The sequence below is a fragment of the Ambystoma mexicanum genome, chromosome 9 (genome assembly GCF_040938575.1).
Source record: "Ambystoma mexicanum isolate Mex_15411 chromosome 9, UKY_AmexF1_1, whole genome shotgun sequence".
In the NCBI taxonomy this organism is placed as follows: domain Eukaryota; kingdom Metazoa; phylum Chordata; class Amphibia; order Caudata; family Ambystomatidae; genus Ambystoma; species Ambystoma mexicanum.
In genome coordinates this window covers 241,739,528-241,765,904 of record NC_090931.1, presented here as the reverse complement: position 1 = coordinate 241,765,904, position 26,377 = coordinate 241,739,528, and the positions used below count along the sequence as shown (strand labels likewise).

The 26,377-nt window shown below is 43.9% G+C and overlaps 1 protein-coding gene across 2 annotated transcripts in view; it reads left to right on the top strand.

Moving 5' to 3' along the window:
- Positions 1-26,377, top strand: part of SIAE (sialic acid acetylesterase) — a 468,035-nt gene that overhangs the window by 365,762 nt on the left and 75,896 nt on the right. For both annotated transcript variants that reach the window (XM_069614537.1, XM_069614538.1), the window contains exons 7-9: positions 6,004-6,137; positions 22,287-22,441; positions 23,562-23,757. In XM_069614537.1, coding sequence (XP_069470638.1) covers positions 6,004-6,137; positions 22,287-22,441; positions 23,562-23,757 — 485 coding nt within the window. The remainder of the gene's footprint in view (positions 1-6,003; positions 6,138-22,286; positions 22,442-23,561; positions 23,758-26,377) is intronic.

The window sequence follows — 26,377 nt, the reverse complement described above, 5'->3', positions numbered from 1 at the left end:
ATTATCCCTGCCAAAAGGCATGTGCACATGTCTAAAAGGACTAAGTAATGGCTTATTTTGGAGCAGGGCTCTATTGACATATTATATTCACTAACGTGATAATGGGGCTTAGGCCAGGATTTTTTGGGTGTTTCCCAGGTAGTAGATAGATTACTTTCTTTGCATAGAACTTCCTCTCTAGCAAGGACAGCCTCCCCCCTGTCTTGTTCAGATGATGGTCTGGACGCCACCAGAGAAGCAGGCAATCTTTGCCTATTAATGCTGTTAGATTGTTCTGCCGCATTTGATTTAGTCGACCATGACAAACTCTGTGCCACTCTATCCAATAACTTAAACTTCTCTAACGATGCCACTAAATGGGTCAAATCCTTTCTAGCAGATAGAAAATCTAGAGTATCTATCAGCAAAGAATCAGCCAACCCCATACAAGTCCCCATAGGCATCCCCCAAGGATCCTGCCTATCACCCACCCTCTATAACGCCTATACCAAATTACTATTTGCAGCCCTGGATGTCATGGGAGTCATTTATACCAATTTTGCTGATGACACCCAGATCCTTATCCCCCCTATCAGGTAACTACGAGCAGGATCCACTGCGCGTCAATCAAATCTATGCATTAATTCAAACTGGATGGCGCACAACAGCCTCTGTCTTAATGATGATAAAACAGAGTTGCTTTTAGTTGGCTCATCATCCAAAATCAATTCCCTTCAGCCCAAGTACGCATCATTCACCATTGATGGCACCGCAATTCCAGTACTTAAACAGGTTAAAACCCTCGGTGTCTACCTAGACGCCAACCTAACAATGACAAAACAAGTTAACGCCCTCTCATCAGCCACCTCCTACACTGCCAAGCTCATCTCCCTTAGTCGGAAATTCCTCACGCCAAAAAACTCTGTCACCTTAGCGAGAGCTCTAATACTCTCCAAGTTAAACTTCTGCAACTTACTCCTCCTCGGCACGTCTAACACTGACCTTACCAAACTCCAACTCCTACAGAACAAAGCCCTACGAGCAGCACTTGGAATAAAAAAGTCTGATCACATCTCCAACACCAGTAGAGATAATCACTGGTGCCCCATTAAGGCGAGAATTATATTCAAAACCTTATGTATCACACATAAATGCAATGCCAACAAAGCCCCGAAATACATCAATAATGCAGTCACCAAGAAATCTTCTACCAGATCCCTCTGATCAAGCAGCAACTCACTCCTTGAGATCCCACGCTTCAAGAATTCAAGAGCGGGGGGCAGCAGCTTCAAAGTTTTAGCCCCTAAACACTGGAATGCTCTCCCGACAATTATTAAGAATGAAGTATCCTTCCAACAATGTACTGCATTTTACCCATGTGTTTCTATTTCTTACTGCTTTATTTGTAAACATTGTAATAACCAAACTGTAACCACACCATTATAACCAAAGTGTCTGTAACCACACTGTGATACCTCAGGGTCTGGGCGTACAACAAATGTCATAAATAAATAAAAAAATAAATACATGGTCCTCTGTTGAAACCCTAGGCCCTTTGCTCCTACTCAGTGTCTGCCGTTCCAGGATTCCCAGCCCTTTCAGGGACCGTTCCCGTCCTGTCTGGCAGTACCCACAGGGAACAGAGGACAGCTGGCCTTCTGAAGGCTTGTGATGGACTGCAGGATCCTCTGTATTGCCCTCTGGGCCCTGCATGACAGAGTGCGTGTTGACACCTTGCCCCATGTCCAACTCCGTCTCATTACCCAACCTAAAACATGGGACTTCATCACAGATACTTGCGTGACTAATTCAAATTTAGAAATGACTGTGGACACCAGTGGATGATTTAATACATGTATGGGCTACTTTAAATTGGGTATTAATATGGAGTGCTACTACTCAAAAGCTGGAGAAAATGGGCGTCATTGTCAGGGCTCATAGGCAGGTCTTTGATTTCACATGTCTCTCTTTCATCTGTCTTTGAATGGGTTTTGTACTCTCAGAGCACCCTCCTGCTGTTATCCGCTCCAAGAATGGGCTACTCCATCAATTCCCAAATATTGCATCTATCTATGTAGCTCTGAGTGCTCAGGGCTGCCTGTTGAATTCTCTTTTGACCTATTTAAGTCTTGGGTTAAATACACTTTTTTATCCTTAGATTTTCTTTATTCTCAAGGAATCTATTAGACAGTTAAACGTAGAGCTAAAGTGCTGAAAAAGATGGCAGAACGAGGAAAGGGGCTTAGTGGTGGAAGCTGGTGGAATGCAGGCAGACAATGGCAGTTTCCCGCCTGTGCTTCTTGCTGCCTGATTGGTGAAGCGCCTGTCTCCGGGTGCAAATGTTTATTTAGTTGTAAAGACCCCATAAATGTTGGTGTGCCTTCCCAGGTAGACATATTTTTCAAGCTAATTTAACTTCTAACTGGCTCTTCCTCTGGGTACTTTTTTTCCATTCACTCCTCTAACTCATCCTTGCCACACATAGCTATGGTTTTATTGACCTTTTGGGACTTTAATAACATATTTCGTTATGATCGTTCAGTTTGCCATTAGATTGCAAACAGCCATCGTTGTGTCATTATAAGCCCAGCGTTGTCCTGCTACCCCGTGAGAACTTCACAGCTGCTTTCCCTTTTCCTTTTAGGTCATAGGCTTATGCACTTCAATGTGAAATGTCCTGGCTTTATGCAAGAGCCAATGCGTACAACTTCATGTATCATGTTCATGGTTTTATTCTTTTCATTAATGGATAATGCAAATGACCAAAGTTTTAAATGGAAGCTGTAAATATTAACAATGCAGTGGTTTTCTTTACGGCAGAAATCTTTCCATGGTAAAGGATTTTGCAACCCCAGGGGTCTGAAGGGGTGTCCCTAGGGAAATGGTTGGGAGAGGTGACTAGTGACCCTTCCTGAAAAGTAAAGGAGGAGGAGGCACAAGAGCGGAAGTAGTGATGACCTGCAAAATCATGACCCCAATCCAATCAAATTTGAATACTTTCTTTGTTTTTTGTTATTCAAATACCTGTAAAAATGTCCTTTATACCACCTCAGTATTGTATACAGTAATCTTTAATCTCACCATACAAGAAAAGGTGTTGCAAAAAATGGCCTGGGCTGGTCCATGTTACAAACACTGGACACGTGCTATATTGGCTTGTTGAATGGGACATTATCCTTTTTGATTCCTCCGTAGAACAATGTTGGAGAATAACTCCTTGTTATTCAACCTTGTTATTCAACCAGGTATTCTCCCAACATACGTTAGTAGGTGTTAAGATGGATTTCTGAACTCTGACCTGGTGGGCAGAGGTGCAGAAGGCAAGCCTAGTTTCTTGGAACAGGATAACCTTCTGGACAAGCCAGACCAATCAAGGTAGCACTAGCGGTGGTCAAGAGTAGGTCTCAGAAGGGTTGAGGGTGATTGAAAGTCCACAATGAGCACACGCAGTAAACACCACAAATTACTCTTGTCAGGTGTATATATCAAAAATACATATACATTTATTAAAGGCCTTTTAAATCAAACACAAGATAAAACCACAGCAATATTAACAATACTAACACAACCTTATACTAGGGAACATATATACATTAACTTTTGGCCCCAAGTAATATTAAACAAAGGTGAGTGGCCCTTGGGGGGCAATCGTGTGTAAAAGTCTATGGATGCACCAGGGGCCCCCGGTAAGTGTTGCAAGTACTCACCGACCCTCGACGCAGCCTGGAGCAAACTTCGCCAGTCAAGTCCAGTTCGCGTGCAGGTGCAGGTTCGAGTCCAGCAGTTGCATGTCTCTCCAGCTCAGTCCGTGGTGGGACAGTGGCCTTTTCTCCACTTCTGGGGAAGGGATCGAGCCATTTCTACTGCAGGTCTTCTTAGAGCACAGGAGGGCGCAGCAGCAAGGCACCCACAAAGCTATCACCACAGCGGGGCTACACGGGTACCGCATAGGCTCGGGTTCAGGCGGACTCTCCTAATTCCAGACCTAGGAATGCTAGGTGTACGAAACTCAGCTGGAGAGTGCCTTCTGCTAAGAGTTTACAGTTCCCAAAGTCTCAAATCCGATCTCAAGACGGAAGCGATTCCAGATCAAAGGTCCCTTACGAGCTGGTCAGTTCACTGGGCAGTCCAGGAACACTTCCGAAGGGGCTTGCTTGCAGGTTAAGCAGGAGGTGCAGAGTGTAGTTGGTCCCACTACTCCAATGGGTCAAAGCGCCCTTGCAGTCCTTCTGTGATCAATAAGAAACAGGGGCTCCGACAGGACAACAGCGGGGTCAGGGTGCCAAACCTTCCAGTGGGTCACCAGCGGTTCCAAAGATCTGTTTCTTCAGTTCTGGATACTTGGTTCCTTTTGGTTTGAATTCAGAAGATCGACCTGGAATAGGTCTAGAGTGCCTTCTTTTATCCAAAATCTCCTTTGTGCCAAAACAAAGAGAAACCAATAGGAGATCTGCTCACATTCAACCATTCCAGATGTGGACCAATCACGGACCACGATGGTCCCGGTCATCCCAGCACACCAGACCTTCTGGCACTCAGGAAGTTTATTGGAACTAGACAGCTCCAGCCCACAAACTGGGCGCACACACACAAGGCATGCAGAGGCTCGGGAAAGCTTTGGTTTGCACAGGGATCTGCATGATCAAATAAGGAATTTCCCGGGTCTGTTTGACCTGGGGAAAGCAAAGGGACAAAATGGCCAAAGGACAGAACAAAGGACTTTGTGGCATGGGTGTTTTAGGCACTGACCACTGTCCTGGGCCAAACACGGTAAACACGGTTTGGACCATTGAAAAGAGTCAAAATTGCTTTCTAAGTAACATCTGCCACCAGTGCTGTCCTGGGCACACTTGTACCTTCTCCAACAATCCTTGGAGGCAGTCTAAGGTTTTAAAAACGAAAGAGAGACCCCAGCGGACAGTACTTGAAGGTACATTGTGCACTGATAAAATGTTGCCAAAAAATGGCAACAAAGTGAAAGACTAAGGGAAACAAAGGCCTGATTACAAGTCTGGCGGAAACCTTGCCGCTAAAACCGGCAAGTTGCCGCCGGAATTGCAGTGATTTACCGTCTCCTGACTTGCTGGAAACACCGGGGCATTACAACCCCGGCGGTCCGGCAAGTCAGGCGCCGGTAAAATGTTGATCCCCATTCCCATGGAGTCCAGTAAGACTCCATGGGAGTGGGGAGCATGGAAGTACTGACAATGTTAATGACAATGCCAGTGATTCCATGAAAGTGTGCGGGTGGGTGCTGTTCCACCCGCCAGGGCAGACCTGGCGAGCGGAAATGCAACCCGCCCGCAGAATCGTAGTTTGCCGGTCTGGAAACAACATGCCGGTAAGCTTATCGGCACCATTGTTTCCGGACCGGAAAACCGGTAATGAGAGCCAAAGTCTCCCAGTAATGACAGTCTGAAGAGCATGTCAGTTTCCCCTTAACAAGATCAGCAAAATCCCAGTGGAGTAGAGCAAAAGGCTGGGCTCCAGTGGTAAATGTCAGGCTAGGATGGTCAGACAAAAGCAAAAAGTTGGGAGATTCACAACTGGAGGGAACCTTACTCATAAATGGAAATCTTTCCTAACAGTAGGGCTGTGAGGGAATGTTTCCTTTCTTAAAAACACTCCCCTCACCCATGCTAGAAATATAAAAAATACTCCAGTGCAGTTAGGGTGCGCTCTAAGCTCCAGAACTTCCCTGTTCGTTTGTTGCAGAACAAGGAAGCCCAAGCGACCCACAAATCTTTACAGTCATCAGAATGTCTTGCTTTGGGAGAACTGAACCACAAATATTCACTAGTAGATTTGAGGAAGTTGACCAAGAATTTGTGGAGAATAAAAAAAAGTCAAGTTTCCTTTAAGATGGGTACAGTGCTCAGATGTTTTTTCACTCTGATGAAAACTGTTTAGCAATAATGTGAATATTATCAGGCTTATTGTATTTGAATTACTTTAATTATAAATACTTTGCAAACATAACCTGAACATTATTTTCACAGCTTTTTATTTAATGTTTTTTTGTAGGTGAAGCAAATACGAATTTGAACACAGATTTGTATAATTGCACGTTTCCCGCTATGATTGATGATTGGCGCGCATCTTTTCATGAAGGTTCTGAGGGGCAGACGCAAAAAGACTTCCCTTTTGGATTTGTCCAGGTTATTTTAATTTCAATATGTTGTGTTCATTTATTTGAATAGTGATGCATTGCTTAATTTCTTTTGTCTGTGCACGTTTATGTAGCCTATTCCCATTGTAAAACTTGTTTTCCTGGTTTTGCTATTTTTAAATCTTATCAAATTTGATGACTGAATTGTCCAGGTGCATTCATCAACTGACATGTTAATACAGGCTTTCTTAGAATACCCAACGTGAAGTTAAGGAGTGGTGACGTTGGTGGGGTGTAAAGACAAATGCATATTAAGACAGGGAGGATAGGTCAGAGATAGCGTGCTTGCCTTGGAAGCAAGACGACGCGGAGCAACACAGGTTTGATCCCCCAGTCCGCGTTTAGAAACCTCTGGGTATTAAGCACGTTATAAATGACCAATCATATCCAATCATAAGATACATACATGATTTTAAATACTGCACCCAGCTTTCCCAATTAATTTGGAAAGAAGTCCCTGCCTTTGTTGCCAAATGTCATCAATGTGCAGCCGGCTGTCCTTTGCATTGACCGGTGGAACCATTTTGGTGCAAATATTTGGACCTTATTTGCCACTGTTTGGATTTTGTAGTGCAAGGTCTACAGTGTTTCCAGCCCTTTTGCCAGTGTGTCTGATCTGTAAGGGGCAGTTGGATTTAATTTAATTGGCCAATAACCACTGGCAGCCAATTCACCATTTTATGGCACTGGCTGGATGTGGCTTAATTTAAAAACCTGCCTCAAAACCTGCCTCCGAGCCTTACTTTGCATTGTAGAGGCCTGGCTCAAAGTGTGGGGGCTGTTGCCAGTGCAGCATTTTGTAGTTGAAAGGATTACTACATTGGGGATAAGTTTATCATTAAAGGGTTCCAGTGCATGTTAGCCCCCTTATGCCTCCAGGTTTGTCTGTGTTTGGCACTATACAAGTATTAAATAGATAAATGTGTGGGTATCAAGTCAAGTTACTGGATTAGCGATTTTGTGGCTTTCCTCATTGCAGTCATGTTATGGATAAAAAATCCTCAGAACACCAAGTGGTGGCCCCACACATCTGAGCTACTCATATAAACCTCTAACAACAATATGTAAGGTCAGCTTTGAACCAGTATTGATCATCTACTAATTTCATCAGTGGTAGGAATTTATAATTATAGGGTTTCACAATGATATTGCTTTCCCACATGAATGTCATAATTTATTAATAATGTTTGCACATATGACGAGACCTATAATGCACCAATCAGAAGAATTGCAAACATAATGTTTACATTTTGATGCTGAAAATGATTTCTTAGAATGCCTGTCGGGCCTATTATTATTTTGGGGTGGCAAACTAATTCTTACAAATGAGATTGGATATTGTAATTTTGTAAAATGTGTGTTCTGCTGGTATGTACTATTTAACTATGTAATGATTGTCGATAATGTGTTAGTATGATACAATGTATTTCTCATGAATTATGAGTTCTTACCACTGATGAAAATAGTAAATGATGAATACTTCTTCATAGCTGACCCTACATATTGTTGCTATATGGTCATGGAATGGCTGCATACACTTTGCTGCTTAGAGGCTGAAATGGTTTGAGCACACCTGAAGAATGATAATGCAGAAAAACCCTCAGGAGAGAAGGTCAGGTAAATTCACAACAATATTATGTTGGAGAAGGTGCAGGTATTGTTAATTAGCAAAAGATAAGAAAGGGATTCATAGCACCTCTGCTCCTCACACCCCCATGAATACGGCACAGGACCGGAAAAAAAAGAAAACTAGTACGAATTGGATCCCTCCTGAAAATGGGAGCATTCAGATAGAATCAAGAAATACACGATAGTTTCACTGTTGGTAAGGTAAAGCCACATAAACCTTAGAACCAGTAAGATGACCCAGAACACAATCCTTAGCATGTCCACATGATGTCTACATTGCTGCATGTAATGAAATGAGACCTCTGACTCCGTCCGGAATCCCAGAGCGATCGCTGCAGCACCAGGAAGCAAGCAAGCCAGTCAGCTCAATTCACTCCGTGCTGTCAGATAACGGAAGCCAGTACATGGTAGAGACTTCACTCCTCCTTTTGGCCAATGCCCAGACAAAGGTAATGTGCTGTAACTCGAAAGAGAGTATTAGGCCAGCGATTTGTGGCCACTACCCACAGCTTGGTACCTATATGCAGATTGGAAAAAACATAAGCCCCCACCACAGCCTTATTGTCTTTGGCAGTGTTGGCATGACAACAACACCAGGATTTCATCTTTACCTACAGCCTGTGAAAACTGATGGACCAAGCACTACCTCCCCCCATGCACTTTACTCTTTTCAGAACATTTTATGAAAATCAGAAGAGCCTGCAGGGCCAAGTAAAGGTCAACAGATACTCATGGGATAAGAGCAAGGTAGTGTTTACTGCGTACAAGGACTGGCAGGGAGGCAGAGGCTGCACAGCAAACACACGTGCACCTACCAGAGCAGCACCAAAGAGAAGCCTTTGGACAAGGAAGGTGAGCAGGGAGATCAACACTTGAAAGCTGATAGAACTCGAGGAGCAGAGTTCCAATCTGACTGAAGGTACGCATCGGGACAGTCAAGGGGCATATCTGTCCCGAAAAATGGCGACTGGGACTTTTAATACTCCACTGAGCTGTGGGGTGGATGAAGGCAATTAAGAGTGACACTCAAATTGACTAATGTCTCCACAAAAGAGATTGTGGCGTGCCAATCAAGAGACCTAGGAGGAGGCCAAAGTAAGGCATGAGTAACAAAATGGAGTGTTGTAGTTGCAGGAGAATTGGGACCAGAGCAGTGGCGAGCAGAAGCAAGAGAATTATGTAGAGGTGAATGTTGCATTGAAGACAGACGATGTGGAGATGTTGATAAGACCTTGAACACTGTGGCTTCCAATGGTCCTGAGAGCTTAATCAGATGCCCAAGGAGAGGCATGATGTGGCTGGGGTCAAGGATGAAGACTTTTTGGAGGATCCTGGCCAGGATCGCAGAGCCAAAAGGAAGTGGCCTTGCCTCCCTTGCAGATAGGGTGTGCAGAGCACGATAACCTTCAGAGTGTAGATAAAGAGTGTATAAAATCCTGTATTTGTCAATATTGGCCCCATAATCCCTTACAATGACCTGCGACTCTATTATCTTGGACCAGCAAGAAATGTTGACCAGCCAAGCAATAGCCCTCTGGTGTCCATTTCATATACCATGCTGGGTGATCTATCCCAGTGCCCATAAGAAAACTGGGTGGCAAAAAAAAAGAATTCAGGTGCTGTATCTGTTTTAACAGGTGTGTATATGTCTCCTGTGTTGTGTGTAGAGAAGATTGGGGACTCCAGTAATCCCCTAGTTGGGGAAAAACAGACACTTTGTTTGACCCATCCTGTTACTGTTAATATAGGCCAATCCCAAGCAGGGAATCCCTGTTCTGTTGTAGATAACCCCCATAAGTCTGTAGGCATTTATCTAAACCACTTCCCTTTTGTAAACTATCTAGGTTTGAACTATCACCTCACCTTTTTTATCAGTCCACCCCATTATGGAATTTGAGATATGCATGTAAAAAGGCTGCTCAATCTCTTGAATGTATCAACCGTCTTTGCATTTCAGTCTCGGAAAGACCCAGATTTAATAAATGATGCCATCCTCTGTTTTACAACTATAAATACCCCCCCCCCAATTCTATACTTGAATTTAAAAGTGCACAAGGTAAGAAGTAATCATGGTTGGTTGATTTGCCATTTTCAGCACATGTGAGCTGGAGAGGAACCTGATGTGTGTGGGATTGCAGTTCCTTGTCCTACTTTTGATCCATTTTAAAACTTGCATCAATGTCTAGAACACATATCCATAATTACTCTTGCTTTAAAGGTGGCGAAGGGGTAAGGCATGCGGTGGGCGTGTTGGGTGGGAGGCGGGTGGGATGTGGTCCAGTTCAGCGAGGCAGGGTAGGCAGATTGGCCACTAAAAAAAAGTGGCCTGCCGTCAATATTAAGGCTTTCAGAGCTAGTCCTGCAGGTTTACAGCTGCCTCGCTCATGGGATCATTCATCCATTACCTTGTGACAGAACTATTTTAGCAATGGGTGTGTTGTAAGGGTCCACATCCAGCGCTGTCAATGGTGGCGCACGAACCGGTTACGCAAGTAGTGTGGGGACATAAAAGTAACATGGTGTGTGACTTCGGGAGTGGTGACGTCATTGAGCATGGTGCAGGTAGTGCAGGTATATTGCGTTTAGGCACAGGAGCTGGAGCAGCGCAACAGGACACACTGGGGAATGGAAAGGGGGGATAACTTGCTTGGTAATGGGGTAGCTGGTGCAGCGCAGGCATACAGGTGGACTTTATGGGGTGTTATGGTAGGGGGCTTTTAAGCAATATGTGAACATTAGAGAAGCAATCTTTTATAGGCCCACGTTAGGAAAGCATTTTTGAAGACCACCTCTGTGACAAGCAACGTTCATTTTTGAATATTCAGCAGAAACCGTTCACAGTAATGTTGCACGACTGAAGTTTCCCAGGAGAACGCAGTCCTAGCAGAGTCTTTCCAAGATACACTTTCGAGGCCATACGGCTAGGCACCTTGGTGTCCAATGAGAATTGATAGGGAAAAGGGAATCAAATACAGTTAATTAAAATGTATTCATGGTGTTGGATACATTTTTAAAAGCACACCTAGCAGCGAGTCATGAGAAGAGAGCTGGGGGGGCTAGCGCAATGGGGTAGGGGATGAGGGGCGTGCAACAGGGAGCCACTCAGCGGAGGAATGCTTCGGTGTTCCTAGGGTGCAACATTGTAAGGTTTCCTCACTCATTACAGCGGGACACCATTGGTCAGAGTCAGTGAGGAGGTCTTGCCCCGTGACCTCTCAAGATGCTACGTCCAATCAGTATGCTGTAGGTTATCCATTTGTATATTGGGCAGTGGCAACTAATGGCAATCACGTTTTTGACTGATTGTGGAAAGGTTTGTGATATCGCGAGTGGTGTTGATGTCATTTTGCTCCAAGAAATGTCTTATCCAATAGGAGCCACCTAATGTAAGTTATGCCATAGGGGTCTGACATACCACCTAATGTAAGTTATGCCATAGGGGTCTGACATATTTCCCACCAATTGGCTCATGTGATCTGCCATAAAAATGTAATTAAAATGTTGTAAGGTAATTCTGTAATTTGGATATAAAAAGTCCAGCCGCAGTGGGTGGCATCAACATCTCATTTCATTCTGTTCAGTTCCACGGGGCTGTCTGAGCCATGTCTCTCGGCTGTTTGGGACCAATACATCTGCTTTACTTCTTCCTTGGTGTACTCTCCTTTTTGATTACTTTTTCTTCACTGGGGATTACTTTCGACAGAAGTCACCTGATACAGCTGTGGACATTTTATTTTTCTGGGGCAGTGCTGCTGAACGTAAAGGTATTTACTTTGGTGTGTGGAGAGGAATTTATTTATAAATAATATCACATCTGTGACTGGAATGAAACGCCTAGACAAACACAAACGTAAACAAGTTTTCTATTTGATGTCTTGTACTGTGAGTGAAAATAATAAACTGGTAAGGCATAAGGTGAAATACTAGTGTCAGGAGAAGTACAGTGGTCCCTCCTAGTTGGGGAGCAGAGAAACTAAAACTGGCTTCTCTCTAGCCTCAAAGTGATGGGGTTCCCTTCCCGGGTGAGCAGTCCAATATGTACAAAAAAGTATTTTGTAGCAAGTCTTTATCTTCCTGCTGGCTGGTACTTAGCTCCTCCTGGGCTCTGTGACAGTCCTCTGCTAGGACTGGGTTTACGGATGTGTTTCGCCTTTCCTCCTCCATCTCTGCAGTGTTCTTGTTGATCAGTGGAATTGTGTCCTCCTTCAGGTTTCCCACTGGTTGCTGCTCAGAGATGATGTGGTACAGAGGTCAGATAGAAGTCCCGAGGCTGGGAGGAAATGGACGTGTGTGACGAGCATAGCTCACAAAGCCCAAGATGTGGCTCGAATCTGGCTAGTAATGCCTGTGTTTTTCCCTTTGGAATGGCCTCCCTCTTGCTCTGTTAAACCTCCATCAGCCACTAGATTTTCCAGGCTTCCTCTTTTGCTCCTTCTGGCTTCTGTCTGTTTTTCCCCTCTGTCAGCACCTCTTCCCCTTTCTACTCTTTCTGACCCCTTCTCTCGCACTCCCTGTGCCACTCTTCAGTGGTCCACTCTTCTGTTAAAATGTGTACAATCTTCTCGTTCCTCCTTTTCAAGAACCTCTCCTTTAGCTACCTACGAGCTGTATACTCCTAGTCTCGATCCTGTGGTTTCCCTTTGGCACACCTTTGGGTACCACTATTGCTGTCCTCCCCTTCTTTACCCATTTTGGCACTGGTATAACTGTCCTTGGCTTTTTCACCACTCTAGGCACTCCTGTTACTGTCCTCATCTTCTACCCTCTGGGAAAATGTTGGTTCTAAACCCACCTTCTTCTCCCCGCAACTTAGATGACATGCCCCATTAAGGATACTGCCATCAACACAATCTCAGAAAGATACAGCTGGAATAGTCACTAAGAACCCCATGATTCTCATGAGCACAATCTCCTGGGGGTAGCTTGTGAGCTCCTTGCAGAAACCAACTTGTTCGCTGATGTAGGTGGCCACAAACTCCAGAGCTACAATCCCACAGACATTACTGCACAGCTTCAGGTAGCTGCAGACAGGAACTTGCAGGTCCCACCAACTGCCACACGTTCCCTTTGGAGTTCGGCAGATTGTAAGGTACAAGTTGCAGGACCGGCAGGTGGAGTTGAATCAATCACAGGTTCACGGTTTGGACTCTGGGCACCTTCAACCCACCATAGTAAGACTAACGCCACCGGTGGGAATGGGAGAGTATAAGAAGTGTATGGAACAACCATGTAGTGTGTGAGTATGGCGCAAGCAGAGGCCAGAAGGAGTATGTAAAAGAATGTAAAGCCAGTGATTTGAAGGTTGCTTGAAAAGAAGAGCCTAGAGTTTGAGGAGAGCGAGAGGAAGAGAGAGACCCCATAGGTTGAGGGCAGGCAGATAGCCCAGAGTTTGGTAGAGAGATAACCCAGAGGTTGAGGAGAGATATAGCTCGTAGGCTGGGGCGAAAGATAGTGCTGAGGACTGCGGACCCATGGCTCTGGGGGTGATAAATGTTTTGTTGGCCCTCCAAACCACTGCTTCCTAGGCTTTTCACCTGATGGCCCTCTCAGGGTAGAGTGTAGGGAGCTACCAACCTGGCTGGGTCCAGGCTCAGTGACTAAGAGATACTCTGTTGGGTTCTGGTGGGGTTCAGTGGTGAAAGGTGACTCTACTCTTTCCTTTTTCCCCCTCAATGCTCTTTCTTACACCCAATGTTGTCCTGCCTAACACTTAGCTGTCTTCCCTGCTCCCCGGACCAGAGCGGTCTTGTTCATCCTCCTGTCTCTACAGTCTCCCCTGAACAAAGAAGGTCCTACAGACCCTCCTTATCCTCACTATCTAAGGGGTAATCTCCTCTGATTAAATCTGCTCAAGAGAGTCGGCCCTAGCCCCCCCCTTTAGTGTCTCAGTTGCTTCCTCCCCTCCATGATGTTATCTCTGCTCCCCCGTCGGGCCACCAATTATATCTCTTCAAACGGTTTCTTACATTCTCCATAATATAGCTCTCTTCTAAGACAGCCAGTCTTTCACTCTCTCTCTCTCCCCGCCCCTCTCTCTCTCCCTTCTCAACAAAAACATCTTGCTGGCCCTTCCCCTTCTCCTCAAAACACATCTCCAGTTGGGTATTGCAAGGGTGTGGAAGGAGGAGACTGACATACATATGGCATGATTGTTGCTGAAGACTTTTATTAGTGAGAAAATAAAGGAAACATTCGACCTTACTAAGAGGGGTTTCCCTGCCTCAACTTAATACTAAGGATATGTCTAAATGTCAGTAACCAAAAGTCCAATGTCCTGTGTCAAAATCTATTTTGTTTCCTTACACTTCCAAATAAACTAAAGGTTTGGTGAGTCTTCTTTATGTAAAAGATTGGCTCCTTTCTTCTGTAGATAGGATTACTATACCAGTAGTCTGGAGGGATTATTTCCCGAGAGATTGACTCCCTTCCCAGGTGTAATCCCTTTCAAAGGTACCACATAAAGTTCCAGATTGAAAAGTCTCAGTTCACAAATAAAGACATGTTCCAACATTAAAACCTTGATGCCAAGAGAATGACTTCTTTCCCTTGACCTTTTTCAGGCTTCTCACAATGTTCACAATACCAGGAGGAATGACTCCATTCCCCTGGCCTTTCTCTGGCTTCTCACAATGTTCACAATACCAAGGTGAATTACTCCCTTCCCCTGGCCTTTCTTCAGGTTTCTCACAATGCCAAGAGTATGACTCCCTTCCCTCGGCCTTTCTCACAATGTTCACAAACACCATGGGGAATGACTCCCTTCCCCTGACCTTTCTTCAGGCTGTCTTTACAGTATACAAATCCCAGGGGGAATGTCTTCCTTCCCCAGGTCTTACTTGGTTTTTGTCTCACAGCCCACCTGATTCACTACCCTGCCAGGTACTGCAACTATTAAGAGCAGTGATGATCTTCCTTATATGGGTGCGGGTCGCCAGCTCGCAGTTCTTTAATGACCTTCTGGGTAGACTTGCTTCACTCTCCTGCCAAGTGCTATCGGATGGCCAACAATATAAGATAGTCTCTTTACTGTGATACAGGTCCCAGACCCTGTATTGAATACTGCCTTCTTAGTTTGCTAATGCCTTTGCGGCCGCCCCCGCATGCCTTACTGCGTGGTCCATGAGGGTTCCAGTCTCCCCAGGGCGTTTGCAACACTTCCGGGGCTGCCGAGGACTTTTGCGGGACTGCGGTTGCTCTACAGTTTCCCTTCCCTTTCTCGCGATGTGGTTCCTTTCCTCCACGCTTCGCCGACTTCAGGAACACCAGGAGCCTTTGTCCACCAGTTCGCTGGGTCATTCCTTTTCCTCCGACGGGTGTCAGACCTTCCTGCTCACTACTTGGTGTATTGGACTGCTTCTGTGTTACCTTCGCTTTTGCGGTTCCTCCTTGGAGCATTAGATCAATATGTCAGTCTCTCTTCACTTTTTATTATCGGTTTGGTCTTAGTCCCACTTCCCTTTTTATTATCGGTTTGGTCTTACTTGTTCTAAGCTGCCTAGGCCGCTAATGTTGGTTCCACGGGACACTCTGCATTGCTCCGCTCCTCTTCCTCATCTCAGTGTCTTTAGTTAAGACTTTCTGTAGGTCATCCCTGCTTTCCTCATATCAGTACTTATTACAGGATAGGCTGTGTAGCAACACATGACAGAGGATAACAAGGAGGGGGAGTGTGGCGATACGGGAGAGGTGTGAGTATTTTTGTGGGTACCGCGTTCATCTGGGTAGTCGTCCGTAGTTTCATGTGGGTATCCTTCCCCAAGAGATCCACCCGCTGAGTACCACCCCAATGGGGACTATCATGTAATGGCCACACCAAGGGGCTTCCACTAGGTGAGAAGTGACAACTTCCAAGGATTTGTCACAGTATCTAAAGCCTTAAGGTAAAATCTTCCTCCCTCCTTCAAAACAATGCCTCTCTTTTTTTTTTAGATATCCTCCACCCTTCCTCTATCTAGGGTTAGCCTTTTCTGCCAAATATCTCTATGTTGCCTCTGATAGACGAGCAGGGGGATGGTGAGAGGACCACCTCCGAGTTCAAAAGGACCCCGCTCCAATATAATCAGATCTAGTCTATCCATGTAGTATAGCGTAGGGACCGAGCAGCATTGCTATTTTGCGTAGCTATTAGTAACCATAGGTAGAAGGGCAAGCCTGCACGGCAAATGCAGCATTTTATACACTAGGCTCAAATTGCGAGACAATGGAAATCTCCAGTCATGCCAGTGCTCCCATGAGGACAGCCCACACCCTCAACCGCCACAACTCCTATTCATTGCTCTAACAGTGTTGCAAAGATGTTCGAGAGGAATGTGCCCTACAAGGCCGTGATGACAGACCAGTGCCTGCTGTGCATGTTATCTCACACTGGTCAAAACATGACCGGGCCCATCCCCAGGCGACCACAAGTTATAGCCCATATAACTGACCAAAACTTAAGACCCCTGAATTCCATGGCACCAGGTGCCCTTTGACCACCAACCCCAAAGTAACAAGTTCTGAAAAGTTCAAAGAGGACGGACAGGGCACATCATTGAAGTGATTTGTATTGCGAGGTGCTGGGAGGGATAAATTATAGTACAAAACGAGGGTGGAGACCTTGGAGCCGGATGACGCGGAAGAGAGTGAGTGAAGTGTGTGTGTGAAGGTTAGATTGCCCCAGAACCTCCTTTGTGCCTGTCTTAAGGCCTGCCAAGTGCCCAGTATGAGTGATAAAGTAGTCTTATGGTAGGAGTATCATTAATTTGTTCTTTGACCTTGGAAGAAGGTGATCACTGCACCACCCATGTGACAGAAGACGGATGGACTGGGCTGGAACCAATGGCCTGGCATCTCTTATCGGGCAGGCTGATCATGTATAGGCGCACACCAACCAGCCACATGGGATTTTACTATACGTATTGCGTCATGTATGATGATGTTTTTCCTTATAAGATTCTGCTTGTACTACGTTTTGGCAGAACGTTCTTAGCAGCTGAGTTCTTTGCTGTTGCTTTCATCTGCGTGTGAGATTAAAACTTGTTATCCTTACAAGATCGACTTGGGCCTTTCTTCCCTAGTGGGTTGTATTCTCTCTGGTGTGAGTATTCAGGGACTTGCCTTCAATCTCCTTACTGCACCACACTCTTACTATACTCCCCTCCTCTAAAAACACATCTTTCTCTTCCTTCATCTCTTCCCTCCTTCCTTCTTCTATCACCTTGCCACACACCAATGTCTCCTCTTTCCTGGTCTCTACCATAGTGCTCTTATTTTTTTATTAATGATTTGCTTGTTAGGCACTTATACAATAAGAATATACTGTTTCAAAGCGCCCACTGGGCAGGGAGGGAGGGCGGGAAATACATTACAACACAGTATTAAGAGCAGAGGGGGAAAGGGAGGGTGACAAACCTGCTATGCCTTGTGAGTATTCAGAACATGCAAGTGCAGAAAGGAAGAGGGAAGAGGGGGTATGTGCTGGGGAGCCGAGCCCATGGGTGAGCCATGGACAAAGTGCTATAATGTTGGGTGCTACACGACCTGGGCCACAGGAAGTTTAAGTGCGAGTCTCCAGAGCGGAGGGTGTGCAGATGCAAAGTGATGTGGAAAGACAGGACCTGGGAAGAATTGGTGTGGAGGTCACAGCCCGAAGATGCATAAGGACCAAGGACACCGATTCAGCAATTGTGAGATTAGCAGAGGAGGGAAGGCGGAGGAAAAGAGGAAGTCTTAAGGAGTTTCCGAAATTTGAGAAGCTCCAGCTCAAGGCACAGAGGGAAGGGGAGGGTATTCCAAAGGAGGGAGCCCACAGAGGAAAGTGAGCGACCCCTTGCCCTCTGTTTAGCAAAATGCTTTACACACAAAAAGTTGGTGCCAGAGGAGCTAAGTTTTCTAGATGGAGCATATTTAGTGACATAAAGTTGAAGATAGTTTAGTCCCCGGCCTAGACAGCCTTGTGGATGATGCAGAGGGATTTGAATTTAATCCGTGCAGCAACCGGGAGCCAGTGAAGACTATTTAGTGCAGGAGAAAGATGCGGTCCCTGAGTTTAAGGCCAAGAATAAGTCTTGCTGCCCTATTCTGGATAAGCTGCAGGGGTTGCAGAGTGGAAGAAAGAAGGTTCAGGAGGAGGCTGTTACAGTAGTCAAGTCTAGGGAGAACAAGGGCTTGAGTCACATTGAGCCTCTGAGAGTAAGTGAGAAAAGATCGAATTTCTTTGAGAAGGAAGAGCTGATAGTTTGACTTCTTGGCGATGTCCTAAGTGTGAGGGAGGAAGGAAAGAGAGGAGTCGAAGATGACTCCACGGGTTCTGGCTTCAGTTGAAAGTGCAGGGGGAAACCCCAAGGAGAAATTTCAGAGTGATGGGAAGAAGATGGGAGAAGGGGTCCTCACTGACTGTTACCTGATGGCCCCACTAACATCAATGCCCATTTGACTCCCTATTGTCCAGCCAGTCATTTCAGGTTTTCAGGTGAGAACCTCTTGATGTACCCTTAGTAAAAAGAGGCTGAGGCATGAGGGCAAAAGAGCTTTCCCAGAATGTTCGATCCTCCTGGGGGTGTCTACAGAGGAAATCTCATGTGTCCCATTACCAAGGGCTTTTTCAATCTCGAGGATTCCCGCTGGAACTAATCTCAACGTTTGTTCTGTAGGGCCAAACACTTCAGCAGGGCCTTTGGGGATGCCAGACCCATTATGCTCTTAGGTTTCTATATATTGTTAACTATATGCTCTGTAGTCAAGTGGGAATGACTTTCTACTAGGTAGTGTGCTATGATTGTTTGAACTCACTCCCCATCCCCCTTGTTTGTGTTGTATTCCATTTGTATTGAGAAACTACAATGAAACAAGTTGCAACATTATTAAACCATAAAATAAAAAAAGAAACAAATTAAATAAAATGTCTATGTGATTGTTTTTGGAATGATATGAAGTAAATGTGTATTCCAAAATAAATATGCTGTGTTTTGTCTTTGGCTGCAGTGAAAATACTTCCTGCAAATTTCATTGTGGCTTCGTTACCATTTAGACAGATTTTTGGGGGTGAAATGCCATCAGTGATGATTACCACCACTGACGGAGGTGTTTTTTAAAAACTCTGCCAATTACATACAAACCACAGACTACAGTATAACATTAGTGGTATTTTTTAATACTACCCACCATGTATAGTAGTGTACATTTATTTCAATGTGCAAAAGGTTCAATTCTGACCCTTTAATGCATTACAAGTGTGGCGAACGGGTAAGCATTAGAGACGCCTATTTTCTCCCCCCTTTCCGGTGTATCCAAGACCAATTTTTAAAAAACCTTTTTGTAGAGTAAGAAAACGTTTTAAATATTCTAAGGCTATTTTACAATGCTGATGACCATTGCGGGTGCAGCTGCAGCACCATGTTTTTGTATGGTGGCAGTGTTGGTGTATACTGTGGGCAGCAGCATCATAAAAGTGTTTTACTGTGGTCATGCCTGCATATATTGTGAGGACATGCATCATGAAATTGCGTTACAGTGGATGGGTGCAGCATCATGAAGGTTTGACAGTGTAAATGCTGGCAGATATTGGGAATTTGTCCCTTCTGCCCAAAGTTGATTCCCACCACTTGTGAGGCTAGGGAGGTGGGCCAGCGCCACAATACCCTCCCTGAGGGTCGAGGCAAGTGCGATTTCACCAGGAGAGACTCCCCCTTAGGTGTCAAGGACTCCCGTTCCTGTGTGGAACTCCCTAAAGCTGTGCACACTGTGGCCTACATGGGATGCTCTAAAATACCAGCGTCTTTTAAAGAACAAGACTGGGGCGAAGAAAAATGTATCACCCAGCAAGAGAGCATGTCCCTTTAAGTAGAAGTATCCAATACACTAGGACGCGTATGTTGAATAGCGAGTACCTGACGAGCAACAGAGAGATAGAGGAATGCATATGTAGGCAAAGGATGGCCCCAAGCTACATAACACCTGGAGGAGGCGAGTAGGCATGAGTCATGAAGCCCGTGAGATTCAAGCTTGTACTGTACTGAACAGGGAGATGCCAAAGTTACGGCAAATCTGCACCATGAGAAGCCAAATGAGTGGTAGCCCCGAGGGAGGTAGTGGCATGACCACAAAGGATCTGTGGTGGGCAGCCGGTCCATGAACTATCGCCGTTACCACCGCAAGCACAAAGCAACAAGGTGTCCGGTCACTCAGTAGAATACCAGGACACTGCGAGAAGGAGAGAAAACCCAAGGAAGGAAGTGCCAGCGAAAGCAAGCTGACGACAGTACGGAGCAAGAGGGAAGCTCCCAGAGAAACCAGAATCCCAAAGATGTTATCCTTCACAGTCAGAGCTAACAGGGAGAACAGAAATAACAGGAAGATCAGGGGGTATCATTATATCATGCACAAAACTCATCCCAGTACAATTTGCAAGGAAAAGTTGAACATGAAGCTGAGGAACTTAAAGTGTTGTGATATAAGAGAAATCAGTATTGAAAGAATTTAGAGTGACAGAAAAGAACAGTGCATAACAATACCCTGACAAAAGGGGAAAATCCCCTGGTATTCTATACAAGAAGAGAATAACATAAGAGAAAGAGAATATTATGAGCCAGAGCTCGGAGGAACTGTACCGTTGAACATTATACAAAATCAAATAGACCAGAACAAGGTGAAACATTATTTTTCAGGAGAGGCCTACCAAAGAAATAGTATTTTCCAAAGAATGCTTCTAATCTGGTAACCAGGAACACAGATCAAGGTCCACTGAGGTTATTTACAAAGAGGAGATAAAATCTAATGGCCCACTTAAAGAGTTACGAGACTGTTTGAAGATTATATATCAATAAGGAATCCTAAGACTGATACCAAAAGTACCCACAGGAGAAGAGAGACCTTCTTCTAATCCACGTAAGATACACTGGTAGGATCAGTTAGGTTAGTTTGGACAGAGGACTTATTCCTTTGGACATTCACAAATGACTGATGAGCACCTTAGTAACATAGGTAGGGACCACCCATAGTGATAGGGAAAGTTGGGCATTATAATTTCCCTTTAAAAAAACATGTGAAACTTGTCCTCAGAGTGTCTGCATCCTTCTTCTGACTTGCCACATGGGCTACACTACTAAACCGATTGCATGTCTTTTTACCCAATTTTTCTCAAATACTGTTCTATGAAATGCACCATGTTAATCCATTATTGCAAAAAAGTATTGCGGGAAGAGGTGGGAGGACTCCTTAATGTCCCTGCACTGAAAGTGGTGACCTGCTGCCACTGGCCTTGAATCATTTGGAATGCAGGTACCCCCACTGGAGTCGCCCACTGTGCCGAACGCCAGAATCTGCCTCTAGCATAGTGTGGGTAAGATAGGACATGGTCAACTGCATAACATACTAGGACAGGGTTGGTAGAATTCGCAGCGTATGACACATGTCACTCTCCCCACAAATGCAGACCGTGGAAGCAGAAATTGCTGATGCTACTGAAAGACCTTAGCATATCCAATCGGCTTTTTTTGTGCATGCAAAATAACTCTTGTACCCTTGCACTCTTTGTCGCGCTTGCACACATTTCTTGCTCAGTGCATTGTAAAAGCTGGTGGCCCCGCCTTGCTGTGAGCTTTGCACTACTGTTCTCAAACTCACTAACTCATTCGTCCATGCTCACATTCTCATTGATTTCCCCGCACTCATTTATCCCTCCCTACATTCCTTTTGAATAATCCATCCCTTCAGATCACACTTATGCATTTATCCATCCTTTTATCCTCATACTATTATATGCCTTTAAACTTTAATTCATCCATCTTTAAAATCTCTTTTATCCATCCAGCACTATACCCTTACCCATGGATCTATCATAATCATTCATTGACATACGCTTGCATGCTTTCATTCATCAGTCCTCACATTCGTTCCACTTCCCTTCCTAGACCCTCTTTCCTCTCTCTGTCCGATTTCCGTTCAAAATATCCTTTCGAAATAAACTATTGGCTTTGTCGATGCTTGTTTTAAAAATTGATGGGCAGCATTTCAGTAGTTACCAGGGAGCAATGTTGATAATGGCAGGAAGGGGAATGCATGTTCGGAATGACTGGAACTCCAACTTTGGTTGATAAGGATGACTCATTTGGCAAACCTGATGTACATATTTATTTTCGCTTTCCATTGCTTGGACATCTGTATTCCTGTGCTACTTCAAAACTAGTTAAACACAGTTGCAGTTATTTTCTGCGTTGGTCTACAATATTATTTTGTTTGAATATTTATTCCAATTTTGTACCAGATTTCTTACAGAAATGGAGAAAGTTTTGTTACATGCAGCCTACACTAGTAGGGGGGAGGTTTGATTTTGCTTAGCTAATCTCGCCATTGGGCGCGTGTACATAACTTAACTTTTTAGAAAGAGCTAATATTGCTCTGTAAATTTAAAATGTATTTTGTTTGAACAGAAGGGTTTTTAAAGATTACAAATTAAAGCAACAGAGAAAGAAAGTACCTACTAATTCAGTTAATTGAACAATGACTTTGTATTTATGTTGTCTTATTCCAGTTGTCTACAAATGTAAAGACTCCGATTTGTGATAATTATCCAGTAATACGGTGGCATCAAACCGATGATTTTGGTTATGCCCCTAATCCCAAAATGCCCAACACCTTTATGGCTGTTGCCATGGACCTCTGTGATGAGACCTCTCCATTTGCCAGGTATGATTCCACATAAAATGTGTAGAGATTTTGGATTGTTTATGTATATTTTAATCACAATTAAAACATTTCATTCAACAAAGAAATTGTACAGATGTGTTTTAGTACTGTCAATGAATACAGTTATAAATCTTAATTTATATAAACCTCTACCTGGCTCAAGAGACGGTGCAACAGTATAGACATCCCAGCATTCTGGCTTCCTACGGGTCTTCTAAGACCCAATAGTGTTGTGCAGGAAGGGATGCTGTTAGTTTTGATTGGGTGAATGCTATTACACATGCAAGTACAGAACAAACATATCAAACACGGCTATTATGTGTCTTGAAGCAGAGTGGGTTTAATGCTAGATTGACCCAGAAGTTTTAAGTTTGAAAACTACTGTTTTTTTTCAAAGAAATTATTTCACAAAGGTGTCAAATGAAGAAAGATATCTCAAAATCCAGGATCTCTTTGCTTTCACATTCCACATTCCAAGGATCACTTTAAGGATAGATTCTCTCTTTTCCGTCACTCCCTCTTGGGGGTTTGAATGTCCCTGCACGTTGTCTTCTCTCTTCTGTTGTGCAGATTGAGGTCCTCCTTCTTAAGGCCGGGTATTGGGGCCCTCCGTTAGGCCTGGCTAGCAGGGGTGGTTGGGGAACTGGGCATGGTGAAACTGCTCTTTAGAGCCATCACCTCCCCAACACAAGGTTGGACACCTGAGCGTCTCTATACATTAGGCTAGGCTCCTTAATCATTCTTTTTCTCTCGTTGTCTTGACTGCAGTTCTCCTCATCTCCCCCAGTATCACCATCAGCTTCCTCTAGGAAGTCTTCTAATTTCCTCCTTTTTGGTCTTCTTCAATTCTTCTCTTCCACATTTTGCAGGCTTTTTTATTTAAACATTTATGCTATTGTATACATTTTGTCAACCGTTAAATGACTGCCATGACCCTATGTATGAAACTTTTTTTTTGTTTTAGTAAAGACATGTTAGGAATGCCTGTTAGGCAAGTTGGTAGCCACAAGCAGTTAGTTTCGATTTGATTTGCAGAGCCTAGAAGATTGATCATTTTCTGGAGCGCCTGCACGGCACACCAGAGTGTTGGCCTAATTTGTATGATGTGTTTTTTTTAAAGTATTCATCCTCGAGATAAGCAAAGTGTTGCACGCAGATTGTCTCTGGGAGCAAGAGCTGTCGCCTATGGAGAAACGGGGATTTCATTTCAAGGGCCATTCCCTGAGAAGATCACTATTGCGGCAGCGGATGCATATATGAACATAACTTACAACCAGAAGCTTCATACTATGCCTGCCAACTGCAGCATCTTTGAGGTAAGAACCAAAGGTGGTAGCAATGATTGTGTATATTGTTAGAGAAACCAGGCTCACACTTCATTGATTTCAGGGTAGTAACGGAGACAGCTTCATTTGTCTTGCAAGACAAAGACCAGACAACACAGCTTCATTGTACCAGAAGCAACTGCAACAACCTGACCCGACTTCCACCTTTATAGGTGAAAGTCGGATGCTGAAAATGAAACCTATGAAGAACCTTAGGCTTGCATGGTGAGAAATGGCCTCACACCCTCCAGTTGAGTCCATTCAAACCTGTATCCAATAGTGCATCGCCAACGCAGATGTCTGATGAACTGATCAGGTGACCGTTCCTTCTGAACGCTCTCCCGGAAAGTGCTGACTAACCCTATTTTTTCATAGCAGCTTCTTGCATCTCTTTACAATGCCCATTTTGAACGTCCTGGTCTGTAGCGGTTTTACACTACATGCTTACAAAAGTCCTTGGTACAGAAAAGTGCAAGAAGCTTTTGTTTGCTCATAGCAAATAAACACAACGACATAATAATTTTTAATTTTTTTATTATTTATTGTTTGGCTGTATGAAACAACCTTTCAATAATTACAAAAATGAATAAAAACATATCATAAACATATTACAATTCAATTCATCAGTATATAACACGTTTCAATATTTTATGCCTGGCACCCAATATATAAAACCTTAATAGCAGCATTTTTCCCTTTTTTTTCTTTTCTTTCCCCTTCTTCTTTTTTCCATCACCTTCCCCTCATAAAAGCATTCACAATTACTTTGGGTATAATTCATTTAAAAAACCTGTTGTTGCTAATCTAATTGACATTCTCTTTGCACCAAAAATCAGTAGCCATAATTCTTCCATATCGGTTATCATTTGCGCTTTAAAGCAATGGAAATAATATTTACGACGTATAGCATATAATTATAATAATATCAATTCTTGTATAGTGCTCCCGAGTGCTGAAATAACAGGTGACAATTTTTATCCCTGAGAGTGGTATGCAATTTATCGACTTTGGAAGGATGAAGGCTGAGCTGACCTTGTCGGAATTCAAACCTGCCACAGCCGTCTGTGCACAGATATCAGCGGCAAGCGTTCAACATACCGTGCTATCTGACCGGCCATAGACAATCATAAACATGAGCCAATCGTTAGTCAATTCAAAGATAAGGTTGAAATGAGTCCACTAAAGAGAGACACTGTGTGTTCCTAAATAAAGCAACACAAACCCACTGACATCAAATCCGTTTAGTCTTTAGCATATTCCATTAAGAAAGACACAAGAAAAATGATTGGTGCCTATGAACATAATTTTACAGTAATGCATGAAATCTTATTATTTTGCGAAAGTCAACACTATTGGTGTAGGGCTGAAGGGCTTGAGACGCATAATCCAACGAAAACATTGAGTAAATCCCCTCCAAGAAACAACATGTCTATATAAAACGGGAACATTTATAAGACTCCCTTTTCCTTATGCTTGTCAAATTTAGGTGGCCACCTCGGGCATCATGCGCAGGTGAACACCAGTAATTAACGGATCGACCTCACAGTCAGAAAATCTGGCTTTACTGCAAGTTATGACGGGCATAAAATAGCATGTTGCTGTGCACCCTCGAGAAATCTGATGGCCCTGATTCACCTCCTAAATTGTCCCTAGGAAAGACTCCTTTCTTCTGTTTTTTCTCCTTAGGACCTGCAACATCAAAGTAAGCCTAATAGCAAGAAGATAATTCACTTAGAAGTATTTGAAAAGCAAGATGATTTGGGAAAGGTAGCATTTCAGAGACGTTGGACCGCTACCTAGTGATGAATTATGCCTGTTTGTTGAAAAAAACTATTGAAAATATCAGAATCTCCAAGGGAAGCTTCTTCTTGGAAGTAGTGTGCTCCCTTGATCTTTTCAAGAGTGATACCCCATTCTCTAATAGCATGATAGCCTTGTATCTACAATTTTATTTTCCTCTCCTTTTAAAAATATTTTTATTAGCTTTTTTACAATAACAATTGAACAAACAAATTGTGAGTTTAGGGAGCATCAAACATTCAACAACACTATACATGCTTCACAAAAAATAGAAATCCCAGTATTCGACCATCAGCGGATGTAAGTAACTAGCACTGCAGGAAAGTGCTAGCCCAATATCATCAGTTCTTCACCTCAACCACAGTTACACATCGACTTGCGAAAGAAATGAGCAATGCAACTAGTCATAAAACTTTGTTTGCATTTGATTTGTTCTTTCATGCGTCGAGGTCCCTCGCGCATCGAGGTCCCTCGCGCATCGAGGTCCCTCGCGCATCGAGGTCCCTCAGATTGTTTGTTTCTAATACAAGGTTGCATGAAGAGTAGCGTGAGTACAGATGTGATAAAGCATAAACAGTGCTAACCCAGAAAACGTCTATGCTCCTTCTACTCCAGTAGGGGCGGAAGGGAGGGCACATGTGAATCAAAGAAGATACAAGCACCAGAAATATGATTACGATTACGGTGAGTAATGTATCCCTTCTGGAGCTTGTAGATCTGCTTAGATCACATGTTCTGCATAGATCAGCGAGCAGTATCTGGAGAAGGAGGTGGAAAGTGAGAAGAAACAGCTGTGAATCTGCTTTATGAG